We start from the raw sequence: 24,366 nt of genomic DNA, 5'->3' as shown, positions 1-24,366 counted from the left end.
ACTGCTTCTGATAAAACAGATTGTTTTATGTTGCTGTATATATATTGTATATTGCTGTATACACAAACTCCCATGGTGACAAAAAAAATCTGCTTAATTTAGTCATTGACCTTACAATGCCTTTGCCTTACATTAAGAGCAATCCTGTTGTGAGGGTTTCTCATTTTTTAAACTAATTTATTTAATGAATCACAGGTGTCTGATGCCCTTCATGTCCATGTGAAAACAGGTTGCTTTCAAAGAGCTTATACTAGCTATTTGATTGTCAATGCAAATATTTTAGAGCATTTGTGCCCATCAATTTTCCCCTAATGTCTCAATGTCACAAAATATACATATCATATACATATCAAATTCCTTCATTTCAGTTGATATAATTTAGCTTCAGTCAATGAAACAGCTTCAGTCGATGTGGTGCTCAATGAAACATGTCATTGTCAGGATAGTGTTTAATATGTGTACAACTGCAGTCCACACTGTAGTGTAAACTGTATGTATACAGTGGAGGCTCCTCAGAGAAGGAAGGGGAGGACTATCCTCCCTAGTGAATTTCATAAAAATAAAAATGGTCAGACATTTAAGTTATCCTTTTTAGAAAACAAACAAAATATATTCACGTCACCAAATGATTGAATAAAACACACTGTTTTGCAATGAAGGTCTACAGTAGCCTCAACAGCACTCTGCAGGGTAGCACCATGGTACATTGACTTCAATACAAAACCTAGGAGGCTCTTGGTTCTCACCCCCTTCAATAGACTTCCACAGTAATTATGACAACTTCCGGAGGATGTGCTCCAACCTATCAGAGCTCTTGTAGCATGAACTGACATGTTGTCCACCCAATCAAAGAAGCAGAGAATGAATCTAGTACTGAAAGCATACGCTACAGCTAGCCAGCACTGTAGTGCATAACATGTGGTGAGTAGTTGACTCAAAGAGAAAGACAATAGTTGCACAGTTATGAACGAATTCATTTCTTAAAAAATTAAGGAGAAGCGAGAGAGAGTGTATTTTTTTCTTCACTTTCAGTTTCACTTAGCTAGCGAATTAGCCTACTCAAAACACCCGGCTCAAACAGAGGAATGCTATGTTAGCTCGCTGGCTGTGACTATCCAACACAACACTGGAACTCTTCCAAGTCAAGGTAAGCTTTTGGTTTTATTAATTTATTTCCACCGGGGTAACTGCTATACTGCTTAGTGACTGTAACGTTACTGCATGATTGTAGGGGGTTTACGAACACTTTAATTCTATTAGCTATGTTGACTAGGACGTAACTTTTTTTAATATGCTAACAACGATGTAGTATCATGTAATGCCTAGATGCAGACAACATCAAATTAACAGTTTATTGATCCAACAGGGGCAGGCAAAATACAGGTCAAGGGCAGGCAGGGGTCAGTAATCCAGATAGGTGGGGCAAAGGTACAGGACAGCAGGCAGGCAGAGGTCAGTAATCCAGATAGGTGGGGCAAAGGTACAGGACAGCAGGCAGAGGTCAGTAATCCAGATAGGTGGGGCAAAGGTACAGCACGGCGGGCAGGCAGAAAAGGTCAAAACCGGGAAAACTAGAACAATCGAGAGCCGAGAACAGAGGGAAAACCACTGGTAGGCTTGACAAAACAAAATGAACTGACAACAGATAAACAGAGAACACAGATATAAATACACAGGGGATAATGGGGAAGATGGGTGACACCTGGAGGGGGGTGGAGACAATCACAAAGACAGGTGAAACAGATCAGGGTGTGACATGTAGACTGTGTGTAGTGCTTAGGATATGGTTTAAAAAAATTTTTTGCCTGGTCACATACTGCTGATGTGTTGTGCATTGAAGTCCACAAATGAAGAGAAAAGGTGAGTGAACTGTTTACACGTGATTAGGGGTGTATTCATTCCGCCGACTCTGTTGAAAAACACTTCTTAAACGGAAGCAAATGGAACGAAACAGGGATAAACATACCTGAATTTGTCCAATAGAAACTCTAGATGCAGGCAAGAGTGTGCAAGGTGGTTTTGAATGTGTTGCTGTCTGTCACCTCAACATTTTCTCTTGACCTGGGTGCAGCTACATTGTAAACTTTCATTCAGGCTAGGTTGTGACAACCTCATGATGGGTATAGGGAAAATGTAAGTATCACGTAGTAGCCTAAACCTATCGATGTTACATTGAGCTGGGTGAATGGAATATGAATATGAATGGTATATGCTGTAATAGAAATAAGGCCATGCTCATTACAAAAAAAACCTCCTCCCTCATCATAAATGGCACTGACCTCCACTGGTGTATAATCCAGTGTCAGTCATCTTGATTCACAAGGCAAGTGTTTATATCATTGTCAGTGGAACAGCAACACCAACAGGCATAGGAGCTGAGCAGCAGATTCTTCTGCAAAGAGGGTAACATATGTGAATGTTTGTATGGAAAACAATGAGAATGTATCTCTTGTGTCAACAATAAGTATACACCAGTATTCAACTATATCGCCATCATGTGGAGTACAAGTGAAATGGCTTACCTTTGGTTGCATGTTAAACCTCTTCAGAATCTTTTTGACTACTTTTCAATGCAATGACACTCCTATAGTCCCTGGCTCTCATGAAAGAGACAGTCCACTGTGAGTATTACATCCTCTCTGGTCACTAGTCTGCTACTGTCAGGTACAGTGTAGTCTGAGTCGAAGGTGTGATGCAGCACTACCAGAATGACAGGTTTACCAGCTTCAAGAGAGATGGGGACAGACAAGAACAAGAAATCATTCAGGAAAACAGATAATTACAATCTACTTAGGTACAGAATTTTTAGGGTAAGGAGTGCAGTACATGTGGTTTGAAAGGAGTGTAGGTTGCAGTACATGTGGTTTGAAAGGAGTGTAAAATCTGATCAATCCCTACTATTGGGTTCAGATCCTTCAATTGCTCTTTAAGTAAGTATCAGCTCCTTAAATCTAGGACATGCATTCATATTGATATCCTGGAATCTGCTGCAGTGCTACTTCAATATCAGTCCCAGCACGAGAGACAATGGAACAGAAAGCCAGGATGACATCATTCTCTTCCTTCGTCACTTCAGTTAAACCTCTTCCTGTAGTGAGACACCCTGTAAAGTCCTCATGAGACGTCCCAGTTATTACAGTGAAGAATTTCAGAGTAGTACTTACTGTATCATGTATTACATCTGATCACATTGTACACAAAACTATGATGTTAATGTCATCTGGTCTCTTTCCCAGAAACACAAGTGTTCTCTCACCTTGGACCTCTGCAACATCTTCTCCAGAATCGCTTCTTTGTGTTGAGTATCAAGCACGGTATATATCAACTTCAAATATATGCCTCTGTTTTATGTAATAAGAACATTTTTTATTTACTTAATATACTGTATAACATAAACCATTTGGAAATATGGAGCAATCTAAAACGTTCACTTTCGTGCAACTCCAATAAGCAGTAGCCCACAGTAGAATAAGTTAAATGTAAGCCTACATATTTCATTATATTTACCCTGTAGCTTATTTTTCTTTTTGCATAGTTGGGGGTTGTTTTCAGTTATGTTGCAGAGCTGGATGTCGAGTAGGCAATTATTTATCACCCCGCTCTAATCTATGGATCACCCCTGGCCTGTCAATAAAATAAAAATACACATCAGTGCAATAACCTCCTTCATATCTCAACCGTTTGTAGCAGGAAGTTTGAATCCAAGCAGAGATACCAACCTGTCAATTGCAACATTGGGTTTGGATTATTCTACAATGTAGAAAATTGTAAAAATAAAGAAAAATGAGTAGGTGTGTCCAAACTTTTGACTGGTACTGTATAACACAATTGGATAGGGTCAAAGCAAGGTGTACATTTCATGGCTTACACCAGTAAACTCATGTCAGATCAGTGATTTCATAAAAAAAAGGAATGATGGGATTCATTTTGTACAAAATAATTCAAACATGTCACATCTCACAGGATGCCTTTGTACTCTTGCCGAACCACAGTTTGTGTGGATGCCCTCCATTCTATGACGAGAAAGTCTCCAAGCTCTTTGAGCAGATTCTGAAGGCTGAATATGAGTTTGACTCTCCTTACTGGGGCCATATCTCCAACTCGGGTACGGCAGTCCTCCACTCTCAGATGAAAGAGACATAAATCCAGTCCATTTCAATATATATTACATTATGTTGCCAGTATTATTCTACCATGTCAGCGATTTCGTATTCTTGGAAATGGCTACTTGGGATTGGTATTGCTTTGAGAGTGTGCCAAACTGTCAGTGTGTGTATGGGATTACCCATTATACACCCACTGGCCAAGTAACAATCATTGACAGAGTCACTGTGTGTGAGATCATAACTTAGAGAGCACCAGGGATCATTGTAGACAGAGAACTTAGAGACCTACAGGACTGGTTCTAAGTCCAGCCAATGCCAGGCTGGAGTCTGGCCAGTGTTTTTACTGCAGTGAAGCTCATTGTTGGTGCCTGGGTTGAAGCAATAGTTTACCTCTCCTTTGGCAAACTTTTATCATATGGAAATTAACTTTTTAAAAACACCTGCTCTTTCCATGACATAGACTCACTAGGTGAATCCAGGTGACAGCTATGATCCCTTACTGACGTCACTTGTTAAACTACTTCAATCAGTGTAGATGAAAGGGAGGAAACAGGTTAAATAATGATTTTTAATCCTTCAGATGGTGAATGGGCAAGACAAAAGATTTAGAGCTGAAATACACTACATTACCAAAAGTATGTGGAGACCTGCTCGTCGAACATCTCATTCCAAAATCATGGGCATTAATATGGAGTTGGTCCCCCCTTTGCTGCTCTAACAGCCTCCACTCTTCTAAGAAGGCTTCCACTAGATGTTGGAACTTGCTTCCATTTAGCCACGAGCATTAGTGAGCACGGGGACTAATGTTGACGGATTAAACCTGGCTCGCAGTCGGTGTTCCATTTCATCCCAAAGGTGTTTGATGGATTTGAGGTCAGGGCTTTGTGCAGGCCAGTCAAGTTCTCCCACACAGATCTCGACAAACCATTTCTGTATGGACCTTGCTTTGTGCAGAGGGGCATTGTCATGCTGAAACAGGAAAGGGCCTTCCCCAAACTGTTGCCACGAAGTTGGTTGCACAGAATTGTCTAGAATGTCATTGTATGTTGTAGTGTTAAGATTTCCCTTCACTGGAAATAAGTGCAGTGGTGAAAAAAGTACCAATTGTCATACTTGGGTACTTTTAGTTGCATTAATAGAAAATTACTCAAGTAAAAGTGAATGTCCCCCAGTAAAATCCTACATGAGTCAAAGTCTAAAAGTATTTGGTTTTAAATATACTTAAGTATCAAAAGTAAATGTAATTGCTAAAATATATTAAGTATCAAAAGTAAAAGTATAAATCAATTCAAATTCCTTATATTAAGCAAACGAAACGGCACCACGATCTTATTTTTTTTATTTACAGATAGCCAAGGGCACACTCCAACACTCAGACGTCATTTACAAACAAAGCATGTGTTTGATTTTGCCAGATTAGAGGCAGTGACCAGGAATGTTCTCTTGATAAGTGTGTGAATTAGACCATTTTCCTGTCCTGCTAAGCATTCAAAATGTAACGAGTACATTTGGCTGTCAGGGGAAATGTATGGAGTAGAAAGTACATAATTTTCTTTTGTGTGCTGTTGGGGATACTTGAGAACTGGAGTTGGGAAACACTATCATCCAGAAGGTGAGGTCAGTACAGGTGCATCAAAGCTGGGACTGAGAGACTGAAGAACAGCTTCTGTCTCAAGTCTATCCGACTGTTAAATAGCCATCGCTAACCGGCATCGGCTAGTGATGGAGCAGGTTACGCAACCCTGCCCCATATACATAGTCTTGGAATCACTGACCACTTTAATAATGGAACACTAGTCACTTAAATAATGTTCAGATAATGTTTACATACTGCTTTACTCATCTCATGTATATACTGTATTCTATTCTACAGAATTTTAGTCAATGCCACTCCAACATTGCTCAATCTAATATTTATATATTTCTTATTTTCTTTTACCTTTAGATTTTTCTGTATTGTTAGATACTACTGCACTGTTGAAGCTAGGAACACAAGCATTTCGCTACACCCACAATAACATCTGCTAAATATGTGTATGTGACCAATAACATTTTTATTTTATTTGATACAATAGAGTTAGTGAGAGCCACACAATGGACACAACCACAAAACAAAGCAAGGTAGCTAGCTTGTAGGACTAGGCCTATACCGTGATTACTGAAGGAGCAGGGAAGGATGGAAAGGTGCCACCAGTGCCACACTCAACTTAGTAGAGCAAATTAGCCTGGTCTCATAGACTAGACGTAACATAGTAAACATTGTTGAGGAAATCTCATTTCAAGGAGCATGCAGAGCTCATTATCCAGTTAATAAGAGTTTATTCAAGCAATTGCAAGGGAGATCACACTCAGGATAAATCGGAGAGGAAACTCAAAGTTAGTTGCACACAGTCATTATATACTTCTTCTTACACAAAGAGCTGCTTGCTTCTCCTAAATGGGTGTCAAGCTTACATGAAAGATAATGGATACTTGGCTCCACTTCCTTGAAGCATTGTACACAAGTTCTCACAGACTATATGTCTAAGAGAGGGGACTGATGAGTTCCTAAAAGCCTATTTAGCTGCAAGAAGATTTCAACCTTGAGCTAGGCCTCTGGTTCCCAAAGAGATAAGGAGCCAGTACCAAATAACTCCTTTGTGCGCCGTGAGAAGAGGAACACAAGACAGCCATGGAAAATTACCAGTTGAATAGCACTAGACAACTCAACAGTGGCTATTTTAGCATGTAAATCTTGGTGGGGCAAACTCAAAAAATATGTTTTAGATGCATGCCAGCAAAGCCACTACACAACACTAAACAATACATTCATTAGACTATAAAGGTAAAACATGGTGCCCATAAACTGTTAGAGCCTACATAAACTGACTTACTGGTGTTCTTCCATGCCGTCCATGGGAGGGGTGCGTCACTTGAGTGGGTTGAGTCACTGACGTGGTCTTCCTGTCTGGGTTGGCGCCCCCCCCCTTGGGTTGTGCCATGGCGGAGATTTTTGTGGGCTATACTCTGCCTTGTCTTCGGACGGTAAGTTGGTGGTTGTAGACATCCCTCTAGTGGTGTGGGGGCTGTGCTTTGGCAAAGTGGGTGGGGTTATATCCTGCCTGTTTGGCCCTGTCCGGGGGTATCATCGGATGGGGCCACAGTGTCTTCTGATCCCTCCTGTCTCAGCCTCCAGTATTTATGCTGCAGTAGTTTATTCGCCGGGGGGCTAGGGTCAGTCTGTTACATCTGGAGTATTCTCTTGTCTTATCCGGTGTCCTGTGTGAATTTAAATATGCTCTCTCTAATTCTCTCTTTCTCTCTTTCTTTCTTTCTCTCGGAGGACCTGAGCCCTAGGACCATGCCTCGGGACTACCTGGCATGATGACTCCTTGCTGTCCCCAGTCCACCTGGCCATGCTGCTGCTCCAGTTTCAACTGTTCTGCCTGCGGCTACGGAACCCTGACCTGTTCACCGGACGTGCTTGTTGCACCCTCGACAACTACAATGATTATTATTATTTGACCATGCTGGTCATTTATGAACATTTTAACATCTTGACCATGTTCTGTTATAATATCCACCCGGCACAGCCAGAAGAGGACTGGCCACCCCTCATAGCCTGGTTCCTCTAGGTTTCTTCCTAGGTTTTTGGCCTTTCTAGGGAGTTTTTCCTAGCCACCATGCTTCTTTCACATGCATTGCTTGCTGTTTGGGGTTTTAGGCTGGGTTTCTGTACAGCACTTTGAGATTTCAGCTGATATACGAAGGGCTATATAAATTGATTTGATTTGATTTTGATTTGATTCTGGAAGTTTCTTCCATCTCCACAGAGGAACTTTAGAGCTCTGTCAGAGTGACTGTCAGGTTCTTGGTCACCTCCCTGATTGCTCAGTTTGGCCCTTTGGCCAGCTCTAGGAAGAGCCTTGGTGGTTCCAAACTTCTTAATTTAAGAATTATGGAGGCCGCAAGGCACAACAGAGGGTAGTGCGTACGGCCCAGTACTTCTCTGGGGCCAAGCTTCCTGCCATCCAGGACCTCTATACTAGGCATGTCAGAGGAAGGCCCTAAAAATTGTCAAAGACTACAGCCACCCTAGTCATAGACTGTTCTCTCTGCTACAGCGCGGCACCGGAGCGCCAAGTCTAGATTCAAATGGCTTCTTAACAGCTTCTACCCCCAAGCCATAAGACTCCTGAACAGCTAATCAAATGGCTACCCAGACTATTTGCATTGTCCAACCACCCCCCGTCTTTGACTATGCATATAGAGTAGCAGCAGCGTAAATCACTTTATCTCTACCTACATGTACAGTTGAAATCGGAAGTTTACATACACCTTAGCCAAATACATTTAAACTCAGTTTTTCACAATTCCTGACATTTAATCCTAGTAAAAATTCCCTGTCTTAGGTCAGTTAGGATCACCAGTTTATTTTAAGAATGTGAAATGTCAGAATAATAGTAGAGAATTATTTATTTCAGCTTTTATTTCTTTCATCACATTCCCAGTGGGTCAGAAGTTTACATACACTCAATTAGTATTTGGTAGCATTGCCTTTAAATTGTTTAACTTGGGTCAAACGTTTCGGGTAGCCTTCCACAAGCTTCCCACAATAAGTTGGGTGAACTTTGGCCCATTCCTCCTGACAGAGCTGGTGTAACTGAGTCAGGTTTGTAGGCCTCCTTGCTAGCACACACTTTTTCAGTTCTGCCCACACATTTTCTATAGGATTGAGGTCAGGGCTTTGATGGCCACTCCAATACCTTGACTTTGTTGTCCTTAAGCCATTTTGCCACAACTTTGAAGGAAGTATGCTTGGGGTCATTGTCCGTTTGGAAGACCTATTTGCAACCAAGCTTTAACTTCCTGACTGATGTCTTGATGTTGCATCAATATATCTATATAATTTTCCTCCCTCATCATGCCATCTATTTTGTAAAGTGCACCAGTCCCTCCTGCAGAAAAGCACCCCCACAACATGATGCTGCCACCCCTGTGCTTCACGGTTGGGATGGTGTTCTTCGGCTTGCAAGCCTCCCCCTTTTTCCTCCAAACATAACGATGGTCATTATGGCCAAACAGTTCTATTTTTGTTTCATCAGACCAGAGAACATTTCTCCAAAAGTATGATCTTTGTCCCCATGTGCAGTTGGAAACCGTAGTCTGGCTTTTTTATGGCAGTTTTGGAGCAGTGGCTTCTTCCTTGCTGAGCGGCCTTTCAGGTCATTTCAAATATAGGACTCGTTTTACTGTGGATATAGATACTTTTGTACCCGTTTCCTCCAGCATCTTCACAAGGTCCTTTGCTGTTGTTCTGGGATTGATTTTCACTTTTCACACCAAAGTACGTTCATCTCCAGGAGACAGAACGCGTCTCCTTTCTGAGCGGTATGACGGCTGCGTGGTTCCGTGGTGTATATACTTGTGTACTATTGTTTGTACAGATGAACGTGGTACCTTCAGGCATTTGGAAATTGCTCCCAAGGATGAATCAGACTTGTGGAGGTCTACAATTATTTTTCTGAGATCTTAGCTGATTTTCCCATGACGTCAAGCAAAGAGGCATTGAGTTTGAAGGTAGGCCTTGAAACATCCACAGGTACACCTCCAATTGACTCAAATGATGTCAATTAGCCTATCAGAAGCTTCTAAAGCCATGACATCGTTTTCTGGAATTTTCCAAGCTGTTTAAATGCACAGTCAGCTTATTGTTGTAAAAATTACTTGTGTCATGCACAAAGTAGATGTACTAACCGACTTGCAAAAAAGAAATTTGTGGAGTGGTTGCAAAATGAGTTTTAATGACTCCAACCTAAGTGTATGTAAACTTCCGACTTCAACTGTATCTCTTTTACGTAACACTTTCCCCCCCCTTTTTTTTTTACTGCAGTGTTGATTAAGGGCTTTTAAGTATGCATTTCACTGTAAGGTTTACACCTGTTGTATTCGGCGCATGTGACATAACATTTTATTTCATTTTATAATTTGTGTTGGTGGGAAAGATGACAAAGCAATTCGCTGGTCCTCTATGTTCCTTTAATTTTTTTCAAGGATATCACATTGGAAAATTGATATCTGATGTGAAATACAACTGGCACTCCCCCTACAGCTGTTTAATTAACGTAGATTTATGTATAAATTGGAAACGTTTTATTGCAAAAAGTGAAGGATATTTCTCTGTAATCCTTCTATAAGAAGTGTAAATGCCCCAGCCTACACCAATAACACCGCAGATCCAGAGAATCTTCCTCTGGAGAAAGATAAGAAAATCATGTATTAGAAAGATGCCAAATAAGTTGAGTTTTATATCTGCACTACTTATCTAGGCCTACATCTGTATATTAGTTTCACTTTCAGTACAAACATTTTATGAATCATGAACATACAGAACACATTTCTCAAAGATAGTTATATTAAAATAGGTCAATACAGTATGTTATTTAGAAATGTGTAATTTACAGAAAATGGACATACCAGTCTGGCCCACTGATCGGCCCACTGATCTTTGTTCTGTAAAAAAACAAACAAAGACAAAAAGGACATGTTTTCACAGTACATCGTCAACTCCTATTTGCTTTCCTTCTTCATTTAGCTTGCTCTGCATAATGTAACCTATGGAATAGTCCCAAAAGTCTGAACCCCACCCACACAGATTTTCCATCCTCCACAATGAAGGCATTGATTTTTACTTTATACTATAGAAGCCTTATTTTACAAGGTAAGTTGATACATTGATGCTTTACCTCAGGAGCTATGTCAAGCCTCTTTAAAATCTTTTCAATTGCTTCTTGATTGTGAGGACACTTCAGTAGTCCTTTGCTCTCATGGAAGAGACAGTCCACTGTGAGTATTACATCACCTCTGGTCACTAGTCTGCTACTGTCAGGTACAGTGTAGTCTGGATTGAAGGTGTGATGCAGCACTACCAGAATGGCTGGTTTACCAGCTGTCAAGAGAGAGGGGATAACAGTAACAATAATCACGTAAACATACCTGATTAATGAATCATTAACGTTTTGACAATGTTCTTCATGGATATTGATTACCTGGAATCTGCTGCAGTGCTGCTTCAACATCAGTCCCAGCACGAGAGACAATGGGACAGAATGCCAGGATGACATCACTCTCCTCTAGTGACGTCACTTCAGTTAAGTGTCTTTTGGCAGCGAGACGATTAATTAATTCCTTATGAGACCCCAGAGTATTCCCAGTCACATCAGTGAAGAATTTGTCCATCGTCGACCCTATAGAGATACAGGAAATGTCTGAGGTAAACTAGAGAGGATTGTCAGATATTTAAGCCCTGCTCACTCTGATCAACCCACAAGTATTATATAGCAAAAACCAGCAGTGAGTGAGCACTAAATGACCATGACAAGGAAACGCAGCATTTAGCAGGGATTGGATGACAATGCATAGCCTAAATAAAGTGTCCCTATATATCCCTTTAGATACCTGCAGGTGTTTGTGCTGCAGATGGGCGGGGCTGGTTGGTTATCTCTGGAGCAGTAGTCCTATTTTTCTAGAAAGGAGATGTTGAGACTTTATTGGTCCAGAACATTCTACATGTTTTCCTATGTCAAAGTCCAATGTGAAGGCACATTGTCAAAGACTTTATTACCTATGGAAAAACGATTAATGATATAACTCCAATAGCAAACATCCACAGCACCTCTTAGAAAATGTTAATCATTAGCTGTAGCCTGTAACCTACCTCTTTAGTTTTGCTTTCATGTTCAACATTCTTGGGGGATGGGGGATGGTTTCCATCTGCTCTTGAGAGGTTGTGAAATACAGTGTTGTCGTTAGTAGTCTCATCAGTAGCCTCATTAGTCACATCTAAAAACAATAGTTAGTAATCCGGAATCTGTGGACCACTTGGTTTGCAAGAAAAAAAGTTACAATACATCATCTGGAATGTATCATTAATTGAAGTGACCATTAAACAGCAGGAAATCTTACTGGTTGGAGCTTTAATGACAATGCAGAGCCTAAATAAAGTGTGAAAATGTATCCTCTACATGGTCACTGTACCTTCAAGTGTTGCAGCAACTGGGGAGGGCTGACTAGTCTCTTCTGGAATAGTGGGCAAATTAGTTAGCAACAGCAAGCTAGCTAAATAGGACAAATTAGCTAGCAAGTGCAAGCTAGCTAAATTGCCATAAAAGTTTAACGCTTTTCGACCTGTCCCCAAATTAATGTAATTGGTTCAGACTTTGTTTTGGTATTTTAACCTGCGTGTCGTGATCGCATTTGGTGTGGGGGGACAAAATAAATGTATGCACGATGGCGCACGCGCGCAGCCGGTTTGGGTTCCGTAACACGGAACTTGCTGTTGCTAGCTAATTTGTAGCGGGATATAAACATTGAGTTGTTATTTTACCCGAAATGCACATGGTCCTCTACTCCGACAATTAATCCACACATAAAGCGGTCAACTGAATTGTTTCTAGTCATCTCTCCTCCTTCTAGGCTTTTTCTTCTCTTGACTTTATATTGCGATTGGCAACTTTCATAAATTAGGTGCACTACTGCCACCGACCTCGTTCATATTTCAGTCACCCACGTGGGTATAAATTAGGTGCACTACTGCCACCGACCTCGTTCATATTTCAGTCACCCACGTGGGTATAACCAATGAGGAGATGGCATGTGGGTACCTGCATCTATAAACCAATGAGGAGATGGGAGAGGCAGGACTTGCAGCGCGATCTAAGTCAGAAATAGAACTGACTTCTATTTTAGCCCTTGGCAACAGATGCTCCTTGGCGCAAGGCAGTGTGGGTGCAATAATTTAATAACATTGATTTCAAGATTTATTTTGCAACGCTGTAGTCAGGGTTTAAGAGAGGTAGGAAGATGGTGAGCTTGAGTCGATTTAAAAAAATGTCGGAAAAAGGGAGATGGTTTGTTAAAGAATAATGGTAGAAAGTTTAACCAGAGTGAGCTGAAGATAGGAGGAGAAATGGAAGTGAATGAGGGCAAAGTATCAGAGGTGGTAGGTGTGGTGACGTTCTCGGTGTCCGAGGCTTGCATCGAGGGTCAGGATAAAGATGACTCTGACAGTAGGAGTGTAGTTTTTGGAAAAAGTGGACCCTTGCCTTTTGGCTGATCCATTTGTGGTTTCAAGGTGGGTGAAAACAGAGTTGGTTACTGTGGAATCGGTTAGGGTAACCAGAGGTGGTCTTGTGATAATTGTTTGTGTTTCTGTCAGAGGGAGAAGGCGCTCTGCATTAAACGAATGGGGCAAGTATTTGAAATGTTTCGCTCTCAAGAAAAGGGCGCCATTGAAAGGAGTGATTACTGGGGTAGCAGTGGTGTTTGTGATGCTCGTTGTTTGGTGCGACGCAGACAGGTTCGTGAGAGTGGTTTAACAGAAGAGTCATTTTTAGGGATGCACCGATATTACATTTTTGCCTGATACCGATATTTTCCTTGCCCCAAAAAAACGATACCGATATTTTAAATGTTTGCGGCCTTAAGCATTCTAGTACAGTTAAATAGTTGGAACACACCACACACACTGACCAAAAAGTAATTTTGTTGGCATTAACGTAAGTCCCATTACCAGTAAAACATAATCAAAACCTATTTATTTCACTTATTTGATGTACTGTTTCGTTGTTCATTTGCTCAGTCTCAACCAAGATTTCATCATACATGTCAAGCAGTAAAGTTTCAGTTCTGTCTGTCTGGCCTCTCTTCCTCGGTGCGCACTTACTGTGTCTGTTTCCATCTTGTCCAGCTGTGTCTAACATTTCACGTAAACCCTGTTTCTTGTCTGCATCGAAGTAGCGGTCCTTGTACCTAGCATCAAGCATGGTGGTGACACAGTAAAGAGGCTCAGAGAGATGCCACCGAATCGCTTTTTCACATCCTCTTGTAGAGTACGTTTGCAAGTTTTAACCCCACGTTCTGTGTCAGCAGTTTTGTCGAGAAAGCGTTTCAATGCCATGACAGAGGGTATCACGTCTGCTGCAGACGCAGTTGATGAGCTTATTTCTTGAGTCAGTTGTTCGAATGGAGCTAGGAGTGTGTTCATGTTTCCAAGTTTCAAACATGTTCTCAAATGCCATTGAAATGGAAGCAGCGGTATGAGAACCAGCACATTCTTGAGCATGCAATACGGCTTTCCTCAGTACAAAATCCTCGTCGACCCACTGTGCTGTTAGACTCAACACGCTCATGGGGCTGACGTCGCTGATCTAAATGTCAGTCGTGAAGCTAATAGCAGTGACGCCCATAGCAAGTAGCTCATGGATGTGCATTTCAACAATACTGTGTAACTCCGGTAGGGCAACATCTGAAAACTAGCACCTACTTGGTAGTGTGTACTGGGGCTCGAGGTAGTCGACCAGTCGGCGAAAGCCAACATCATCCATGACAGAGAACGGTTGATTGTGTTAATGTTGCGACAGTTCGTTTCTGGTAACAGAACAAAATAGTCAGCACATAGTAACTTCTGATTTAGCTGTACTTTAATTAATGCAAACACGTGTGTGGTATATGTGTGGTTCGTATATATACGGTCTCTCTGTTTTACCTCGCAGGGCAAAACAGAGAAGAGAGCGACACATCCTATTGTTCTCTTTTATACTGAGAGATATTTCCCGCTTAATGCTGGCCTGTCCGAGGGAGGAGGAGCGTGGTTTAAACTTGCTCCTCCTGTCGCCGGCGTGTAGGCTGATCCCAGCGTCTTGACGCACTTCCTGTTGCCGGTTGTAGTTCTTCTTGTCTTCAACAGTTGATTTACTCGTAGTTTATATACTTAATATTGTAGCATAGCTTCCCCGGTATCTTATATAAGTTATGCATACAAATAGCCAGTTCAACCCTAACAATTGTCAAGGGCAACGAATTCCATTATCTTGGCGTTAATGGATTTCGCCTTTGAGTTGTCTCGCTGAAATGTTCTTACTCTTTCAAATGACTGCTCAACTTGAACTTGTTTAGTTGTTGGATGTGTGTGCTTAGTATTTTTCTGCTTTCCTGTGTAGCGCTGTATTTTTCGTGGCGTCATTACGTCATCTACCTACGTTATATAGGTATGCACATCAGCTTTGACATCAGTTTTGCACATTGCCGTTAAACTAGACATCGGGCTGATGTTGGCATTTTTAGATAATATTGTCCGATTACGATATGCTTACCAATATATTGTGCATCCCTAGTCATTGTCTGTTCTTTTGAATTTTAATGTCGAGTCTCTGCCCGACAAAGTGATGCTAGGATATATAAGTTATCCTGTAAGTGCTTTTGTACCGAATACATGTTGTTGTTACAGGTGTCAAGCTTATGGGCATGTGGCAGCAGTGTGTAGGAGGGAGGTTCCTAGGTGTGAGAAGTGTGCAGAAGGGCATGAGACAAAGGAATGTGTAGCATTGGGGAAAGTAGTGGTATGTGTTGTGGTAGACCAGGGGGTTTGGTCAAGACATTTACACAGATCAGACACGGACAGAGTTGGATTAGCACGGTTTCAAGGGTGTTTATTTAAATAACAAACGAAAAGAATAGGTCTTAGCTCTGTCAGGGAGGGGGCTGTCGTCAGTGCAACATATGTCTCCCTTCTAGATAGGGCATCCAAGTTTCCATGCTTCGCCCCTGAGCTGTGTACAACAGAAAAAGTGAAGCGTTGAAGGTACAAGAACCACCTGCTGACCTGATCGATTGTGTCTGTGACCAGGGTGAAGTGGGTACCCAACAGGTAATACTTGCGAATATCTAGCTTCCACTTCACCGCTAGACAATCTTTCTCGACAAGGGTACTTTTTCTTTCTGGGTATCAGCTTTCGGCTTATGTACATGATGGGCAGCTCCTCCCCATCGTGTACCTGGGACAGGACGGCCCCTAGTGCCGTGTTGCATGCGTCCATCTTGACCAACATCGGCACCTGGAAATCGAGCGTTACGAGCATCGGATGGAGCACAGAATTTAGCCCGTCCAATTCACTGTTTTCGGGAGCCGGGCCCCGGTTAGATCAGTAAGGGGGAGGCTATAGCTGCAAAGCTGGGGATAAATTGGCTGTAGTATCCCGCCAGTCCCAGGAAGGACTTGACCTGTGTCTTGATGCGTGGAATGGGCCAGTCACGTACCACGTGGACCTTCCTCTCCTAGGGCTTGAGAATCCCCTGTCCGATCAAATGCCCCAGGTACTCCACCTCCTCGAACCCTAGTTTGCATTTCTTTGGGTTTGCTGTCAACCCGGCTTGCCTGAGTGCGTCCAGCACCGCCTGCACGCGCGTCAGGTGATCTTCCCAACCTTGGCTGTGGATGATGATATCATCCAAATAGGCCGCTGCGTAATGTTGGTGAGGTCTAAGTACTTTGTCCATCAGGCACTGGAACGTGGGCAGGGCTCCATGGAGACCGAATGGTAGCACCCTGTACTGATATAATCCGTCCTGTGTCGAAAACGCCGTCTTCTTCCGGGAGGAAGCTGCCAACAGTACCTGCCAATATCCTTTGGTCAGGTCGAGGGTGCTGATGTACCAGGCCTTTCCCAATCGGTCAATGAGCTCGTCCACCCTCGGCATTGGGTAGGCGTCGAAATCGTAACAGAAGCACAGGCTACCGCCCGGTTTAGGCACCAACACGACCTCCAGTCGTGGAACAGTTGGGTCCGATGGGCCAGGCTGTACCCGTACTGGCTGAGTATCTCCCGTTTGAGACCGTCGTAGTTAGCGGCCTGTTCGTTGCTAAGGTCCCAATACGCATTTTGGGCGTTCCCAGAGAGGAACGGGGAGAGCAGACTTGCCCACTTCAGCCTTGGCCATCCTTCCCGTAGCGCTGTCTGTTTAAACGTGCAGAGATATGTTTTTTTATTTATTATATATATAATTTTTGTATTCTTTTTTGTTTTTTATAGATTTTTTTTATTTTTTTTTTTACCTTTATTTAACTAGGCAAGTCAGTTAAGAACACATTCTTATTTTCAATGACGGCCTAGGAACGGTGGGTTAACTGCCTTGTTCAGGGGCAGAACGACAGATTTTTACCTTGTCAGCTTGGGGACACAACCTTACGTTATCTAGCCCAACGCTCTAACCACCTGCTTTACGTTGCCAAGGTAAGTTGCTAGCTAGCATTAAACTTATCTTATAAAAAAAAAACAATCAATCAATCATAAACACCAGTTAACTACACATGGTTGATATTACTAGTTTATCTAGCCTGTCCTGCTTTGCATATAATCGATGTGGTGCGCATTCGCGAAAAAGGACTGTCTTTGCTCCGACGTGTACCTAACCATAAACATCAATGTCTTTCTTAAAATCAATACACAAGTATATATTTTTAAACCTGCATATTAAGTTAATATTGCATGCTAACATTTATTTATTTTAACTAGGGAAAATGTGTCACTTCTCTTGCAAATAGAGTCAGGGTATATGCAGCAGTTTGGGCCGCCTGGCTTGTTGCGAACTGTGAAGACTATTTCTTCCTAACAAAGACAGCCGACTTCACCAAACGGGGATGATTTAACAAAAGTGCATTTGCGAAAAAAAGCACAATCGTTGCACGACTGTCCCTAACCATAAACATCAATGCCTTTCTTAAAATCAATACACAGAAGTATATATTTTTAAACCTGCATATTTAGCTAAAAGAAATCCAGGTTAGCAGGCAATATTAACCAGGTGAAATTGTGTCAGTTCTCTTGCGTTCGTTGCACGCAGAATCAGGGTATACAGAATCTGGCTCGTTGCGAACTAATTTGCCAGAATTTTACGGAACTATGAAATAACATTGTAGGTTGTGCGATGTAACAGGAATATTTAGACTTATGGATGCTACCCGTTAGATAAAATACGGAACGGTTCCGTATGTCACTGAAAGAATGTTTTCGAGATGATAGGTCATTAATATGGTCAAATCCGGAAACTAAGGTTTATTATATTATAGTTAAGTCTATGATTTGATATTTGATAGAGCAGTCTGACTGAGCGGTGGTAGGCAGCAGCAGGCTCGTAATAGTCAAAGATATATGGTTTAGAGAGAAATAGTCGACGCGTCATAATTCCTGTAATAACTTGCGGCTGAACTTGAAAGGGGTTCCTTCATTATTTTACCGTTCATGTCTTCCATAGAGAATGTCTTGATCTACTTCAAATAAGGTCTGTGTTTTGTGCTTAAACCGCCTCGGCGTTTTGATACCCGTGTAACTCTCACTAGGTAACGTTTGTCAACATATTTTCATAAATCCACTCTACAAAAAAAATTATCTTCGCTTATATTGATCAGAGTTATATCCTATGGATATCTACACAGTTATAAAATTGGCAAGGTGGTGTAAGCCTAAACCAAACACAGACCTTATTTTAAGTTAATCTAAAAATATCCTATGGAATAAATGAAGGAACCGCTTTTCAGATTTTGCTAGAAGGTGTCATGGGAATTGTGACTTGCACTTTGGTAGTCAATTCTTACCATGCCCATTATTAAAATAGGATTTCCTGCATATAGAAATTACAGTTTTTTTGTTTTCAGCATTCATCACAGGTAACTTTAAACTCTATTTTTATTATTCTCCTAAGCAGACTCTTCAGTATCGTTGTCACTTCAGAGCTATGTATGTATGTATGTATGTATGTATGTATGTATGTATACACACAATATATATATATATATATATATATAAAAAATATATAATAATAATAATAAAGTGCCCGATTAATCGGTATCGGCTTTTTTGGGCCTCCAATAATCGGTATCAGCGTTGAAAAATCATAATCGGTCGACCTCTAGTTTCAATGTCGTCGTCTTCCTTTAGCTTGATTAAATGATGCGGACATTTTGTAGCCGTTGTTCCTCCAGCATTCGTTCCTGAACCGCCTGTTGTGCTTGTTGGTCCCAGATGAACTGAGCTATCAATTCGTCCATGCTGATGATGCGTAAATGCCAACCCTGATCTGACCACGTTATCCGACTTGCCCGCATTCTCCACCACTTGTGGCAGACCAGGGGGTTTGGTCAAGATGTTTACACAGATCAGACACCGACATATTGGGATTCGCTCGGTTTCAAAGGTGTTTATTTAAATAACAAAAGAAAATAATAGGTCTCCTCCAGGATACTGTCTTCTGGGCTTCGGGGTCTTGCTGTATCTTAGGGGGAACAAAACTGAGCTCCCTCCGTTATCTCTGGACGCGACTATGGGAGTAACCTCTCTTTCCCCCAGTATTTGATCCCCTGCTGATTTTGTACGTTTGCCCACTGACAAAGAAATGATCAGTCTATAATTTTAATAGTAGGTTTATTTGAACAGTGAGAGACAGAATAATAACAAAAAAATCCTGAAAAACTCATGTCAAAAATGTAAAAAAATTATTTGCATTTTAATGAGGGAAATAAGTATTTGACCCCTCTGCAAAACATGACTTAGTACTTGGTGGCAAAGCCCTTGCTGGCAATCAGAGGTCAGACGTTTCTTGTAGTTGGCCACCAGGTTTGCACACATCTCAGGAGGGATTTTGTCCCACTCCTCTTTGCAGATCTTCTCCAAGTCATTAAGGTTGAGGCTGACGTTTGGCAACTCAAACCTTCAGCTCCCTCCACAGATTTTCTACGGGATTAAGGTCTGGAGACTGGCTAGGCCACTCCAGAACCTTAATGTGCTTCTTCTTGAACCACTCCTTTGAGTGGCCGTGTGTTTTGGGTCATTGTCATGCTGGAATACCCATCCACGACCCATTTTCAATGCCCTGGCTGAGGGAAGGAGGTTCTCACCCAAGATTTGACGGTACATGGCCCCGTCCCTTTGATGCGGTGAAGTTGTCCTGTCCCCTTAGCAGAAAAACACCCCCAAAGCATAATGTTTCCACCTCCATGTTTGACGGTGGAGATGGTGTTCTTGGGGTCATAAGCAGCATTCCTCCTCCTCCAAACACGGCGAGTTGAGTTGATGTCAAAAAGCTCCATTTTGGTCTCATCTGAACACAACACTTTCACCAGTTGTCCTATGAGTCATTCAGATGTTCATTTGCAAACTTTAGATGGGCATGTATATGTATTCTTGAGCAGGGGGACCTTGCGGGCGCTGCAGGATTTCAGTCCTTCACGGCGTAGTGTGTTACCAATTGTTTTCTTGGTGACTATGGTCCCAGCTGCCTTGATCATTGACAAGATCCTCCCGTGTAGTTCTGGGCTGATTCCTCACCGTTCTCATGATCATTGCAACTCCACGAGGTGAGATCTTGCATGGAGCCCCAGGCCGAGGGATATTGACAATTCTTTTGTGTTTCTTCCATTTGCGAATAATCGCACCAAATGTTGTCACCTTCTCACCAAGCTGCTTGGCGATGGTCTTGTAGCCCATTCCAGCCTTGTGTAGGTCTACAATCTTGGCCCTGACATCCTTGGAGAGCTCTTTGGTCTTGGCCATGGTGGAGAGTTTGGAATCTGATTGATTGCTTCTGTGGACAGGTGTCTTTTTTACAGGTAACAAGCTGCGGTTAGGAGCGTGCTCCTAGTCTTAGCTCGTTACCTGTATAAAAGACACCTGGGAGCCAGAAATCTTTCTGATTGAGAGGGGGTCAAATACTTATTTCCCTCATTAAAATGCAAATCAATTTATAATATTTTTGACATGCGGTTTTCTGGATATTTTTGTTGTTATTCAGTCTCTCACTGTTCAAATAAACCTACCATTAAAATTATAGACTGATCCTTTCTTTGTCAGTGGGCAAATGTACAAAATCAGCAGGGGATCAAATACTTTTTTCCCCCACTGTAAGTGTAGTGTTAGATGGTAGGGTATTTGTTTATTTATTTCAAGCGAAGTATAAGGGAGTAGTACTCCAGTCTTGTACGTGGCGATAATGCAACATATCGGATGCCAACCGCCATTGAACCTCATTGAAGAAGATGGAGGGGCCTTTTATACCTAACAAGATGGCTGGTGTGGTGATATTGATGGTTTGACAGCACCGGTGGTTTGTTTATATAGCCAGAAAGGATAACTAAAGTAGCAGGTTAGCAGAATGAATGTGGCAGGTTAAGATCATTAACGTAGCAGGTTAGGAGAACTAACGTGGCAGGTTAGGATAATTAATGTAGGAGAATGAGGTTAAGGTTAGGAAAAGGGTTAGGGTTACTATAAGCTCCACTCCGTTGATCTATGTGCATGCGTGTACGTGGGTGGAGTGGGATTTTTTGAAGTAGTGGACACCTTTTGCTAACATGATATGCTCACCGGTCCAACTCCCATTCACATGGGGGCGAAAGCAAAGTTTAGTATTTTTGTTTTCATTTTATGAAAACAAGGAAGAGTCACCTTCCTTTGATAGTAACTAGCTTAGCTGGCAGCCTGGCTAAAAACATAGGAAGCTAGCTAGCCTTTTTAGCTTCCCATGTCTTAATCAGATTTAGCCAGTGTAACATAAAACATTATCCCAGTTTGATGTTTACAAGTATATTCATTTCCATATCAGCTAAAAATAGGACGTTATGTTTTGGTCACAAAGAAAAAAAATCACATGGCTAGCTAGTTGGCTACTGCAGGTTCTATCATTTTACAATAGCCTGTAATCATTAGTTATTACTTAACAAAATACCTTTTTGGGTGGATTATTGGGTTTTCTTGTTGTCTTCTCATTTGTGGTGAAAGAAAAAGAAAAAAAGTCTCTTATCTTGTCTTCACTTTCTAGCAAGTGATTACCACTGCAAGCTAGCTAGCTTTTAGCTAGCTAACATTATCCTAATTAGATATGCTGTATTCGCTCCCATATCAGCTAAATATAGAATGTCATAATTTACTTTACTTTTAACTAAAGAAATGCAAGTCACCTTAGCAAGTTCATCCAAAATCATTCCTTCAATTCGCAAGTGGCTGAAACTATCACAGAAGAGCGAAACAGCGTCCCTCATTCTTACTATATTTAGCCCATGTATCTGATGCTGTCTGGTCAAAAAGAGTATGACATGCCATAATCTTTTTTGACCAGACAGCATGAGATACAAGAGCTACACATACATGTCCTCTGCCTCGATGACAATGGCAGTGTTATCAGCAGCACCTGTCTTTTTACTAAAGAAATGCGTATTGTAACCACCTAGAACAGCTATGGGCAACTTTGATGGCGGTGGGGGCCATCAAAAAATCTGAACACATCATGAGGGGCCGCAGTTGCGCCGCCACCAAAACATAAACAATTATTTGATGAAACATAGAATTTGGGCTTACAGCTTTTATCCCATAGAAACAGAAGTCAAAAATGAAGTTAAAAGTAAGTATGTTTTTAGAAGTGTCTGTTCGATATCTGAGAGATATAAGAAAGCTCTGAATTTCTTACATTTTTTACAGTGGAATTACCCTGTGTCTGGGCTCGTCTCCATCGTGCCCTCTGCCTCGGCGATGATGGCAGTATTATCAGCGACACCTTTCTTTTAACTAAAGAAATGCGTTAATTTCTGTCATTTTTTCTGTAAAAATTTGATTTTCTCTGCCCGCTCTTCTGAAAGCGCCTCATCACAGAGTTTTTGCTGCAGCTGACTTTCAATGAAAGTCACGTTTGCAATCATATCGTGTGAAACAATGCACGGGCCTGCGTCACGGTCATGGCTAAAAGGGATCCAGCTTTTGTCATTTTTTTGTTATTTTAGCTAACCCTAACCTTAACCTAATATTCCTAACCTTCTACGTTAATTCTCCTAACCTGCTACGAAAAGTAAAATCTGACATTTGTTTAAAAAATATATTTTAAATATTCCCAGCTCATGAGGCCCCTTGATGATGTGAAGCCTGAGGCAGTTGCCTAACATGCTGACCACAACGCTCGCGTCATGTGCATGAGTGTTGCAAAATAAATGAACACAAACATGTTATTCAATCATTGCACCCACACTGCACGCGAGCGTCTGCGTGGCCAGGCGCTAAAATAGAAATAGGTTATATTTGTGACGCTCAACAAGCTGCAAGTCCGGCCTCTCCCATCTCCTCGTTGGTGTTTAGGAGCATATACCCAAATGGGTGATTGAAAGATGAACTGACGTCTACACTCCAGTCAGTTGTAGTAATGCAAAGTTGGTTGCCAACCTCCATATAAAGTCCAAAGAAGTAAAAAAAGAATTCCTGAGGAAGGAGGAGAGTTGACGTCGGAGTATAGGACCTTGTGCATTTCAAGTAAAATAACAACCCAATGTTTATATCCCAGGACAAATTAGCTAGCAACAGCAAGCTAGCTAGCTAAACTGGCATAAATGTTTAATGCTTTTTGACCTGTCCCCAAATTAATATAATTGGTTTAGAGTTTGTTTTGATATTTCAACCTGCGTGTCCTGATCGTGTCTGGTGTGGGGGTACAAATGGCGCATGCATGCGCCCACGCGCGCGTCAGGTTTGGTCAGCATGTAATGGTAAGTCCGCCACCGCTGCCACGTTAATTCTCCTAACCTGCTACTTTAGTCATTATAACCTGCTATGTAAACAAACCACCAGTGCCAACAAACCATCAGTATCACCACATTGGCCACCCATTTTTAAATAGGATATAAAATCCATCTGTAAATTCCTGTGGAAGGCTATGTGCTGAAACAGTAAAGAAACACTTTTATCAACTTCCACTATCCTCCAAGTGTTTCTGGATTTCCTCTTCCTTTGCATTAATAAGGTAAGATTGTGGTGTCACATGCATAGTCCTTTAGCTTACCTTGGGGTGCATCTGCAGGTGGCAGATAGTTTACCTTGGAAAGAGAAATACATAGGTCTACTTTAATAAGTGCTGGTTCGAAAAATTATTCAAAGTAAACATTTATCTGGTTATTATTAATGATATATATTTGTTGTACTATTCTTACCTTGTTGCTCATTTTCAATTTTAGTTGACGCTGCAGAGCCTCACAAAGATTCTGATCTTCAATGTAATACGAAAGCAGATGCGTGAGAACACAAGCAAGACGCTGAAATTACAGTTTGTCCTAAACAGTGTGCACTACCGCAGAACATCAAGGTGCATACCGAACTTCTAAATGTTGTCAATGTCAATGAGCCCACCAAGATAGACAAACCAATAACAATTGTAACATTGCGTTCATGAAGAGATTCAATGATAGAACGAACCTGCTTCTGCACCGTGTCTGTCGCAGCATCTACTTTCACCCTTGAAATATTCTCTGAACTCAATGAATTCTTATAATAAGAAAGTGAAACTAAAAGGGTCAGTATATCACGTGGATTTACATTATACTAACCAAGCAGACTTCTATAAAAAAATTATAAATCCATACTGCTTCTGATAAAACATTGGTTTATGTTGCTGTATATATACGTAGTAGAGTTCA

At 41.5% G+C, this 24,366-nt stretch overlaps 1 protein-coding gene and 2 long non-coding RNA genes across 12 annotated transcripts in view; 1 reads left to right on the top strand and 2 right to left on the bottom strand.

The window, feature by feature from the left end:
• The window catches only part of LOC115192381 (proteoglycan 4), a 42,435-nt gene extending 18,069 nt beyond the window's left edge, over positions 1-24,366 (bottom strand). For 4 of the 10 annotated variants that reach the window (XM_029750817.1, XM_029750811.1, XM_029750845.1 and 1 more), the window contains exons 1-4: positions 24,146-24,252; positions 23,884-23,939; positions 23,736-23,769; positions 12,123-12,164 (exon numbers count right to left, since the gene is read on the bottom strand). In XM_029750817.1, coding sequence (XP_029606677.1) covers positions 12,123-12,164; positions 23,736-23,769; positions 23,884-23,895 — 88 coding nt within the window. In that variant the 5' untranslated portion in view covers positions 23,896-23,939; positions 24,146-24,252. Of the gene's footprint in view, positions 1-2,279; positions 2,393-2,522; positions 2,725-11,134; positions 11,169-12,122; positions 12,165-23,735; positions 23,770-23,883; positions 23,986-24,145 lie in introns of those variants that run through there. The other 6 variants (XM_029750867.1, XM_029750856.1, XM_029750907.1 and 3 more) reach the window with 5 other exon arrangements.
• On the top strand, positions 12,554-12,765 carry LOC115192445 (uncharacterized). Its single transcript, XR_003877932.1, has 2 exons — positions 12,554-12,611; positions 12,670-12,765. It is a non-coding gene; the product is annotated as an uncharacterized LOC115192445 (long non-coding RNA).
• Positions 12,579-12,773, bottom strand: LOC115192437 (uncharacterized). Its single transcript, XR_003877929.1, has 2 exons — positions 12,689-12,773; positions 12,579-12,630 (listed from the first exon to the last, which is right to left on the bottom strand). It is a non-coding gene; the product is annotated as an uncharacterized LOC115192437 (long non-coding RNA).

Source organism: Salmo trutta, chromosome 1 (genome assembly GCF_901001165.1).
Source record: "Salmo trutta chromosome 1, fSalTru1.1, whole genome shotgun sequence".
NCBI classification, from domain to species: Eukaryota; Metazoa; Chordata; class Actinopteri; order Salmoniformes; family Salmonidae; genus Salmo; species Salmo trutta.
The sequence above is the reverse complement of the archived record's forward strand: the minus strand, read 5'-3'. Positions and strand labels throughout refer to the sequence as shown.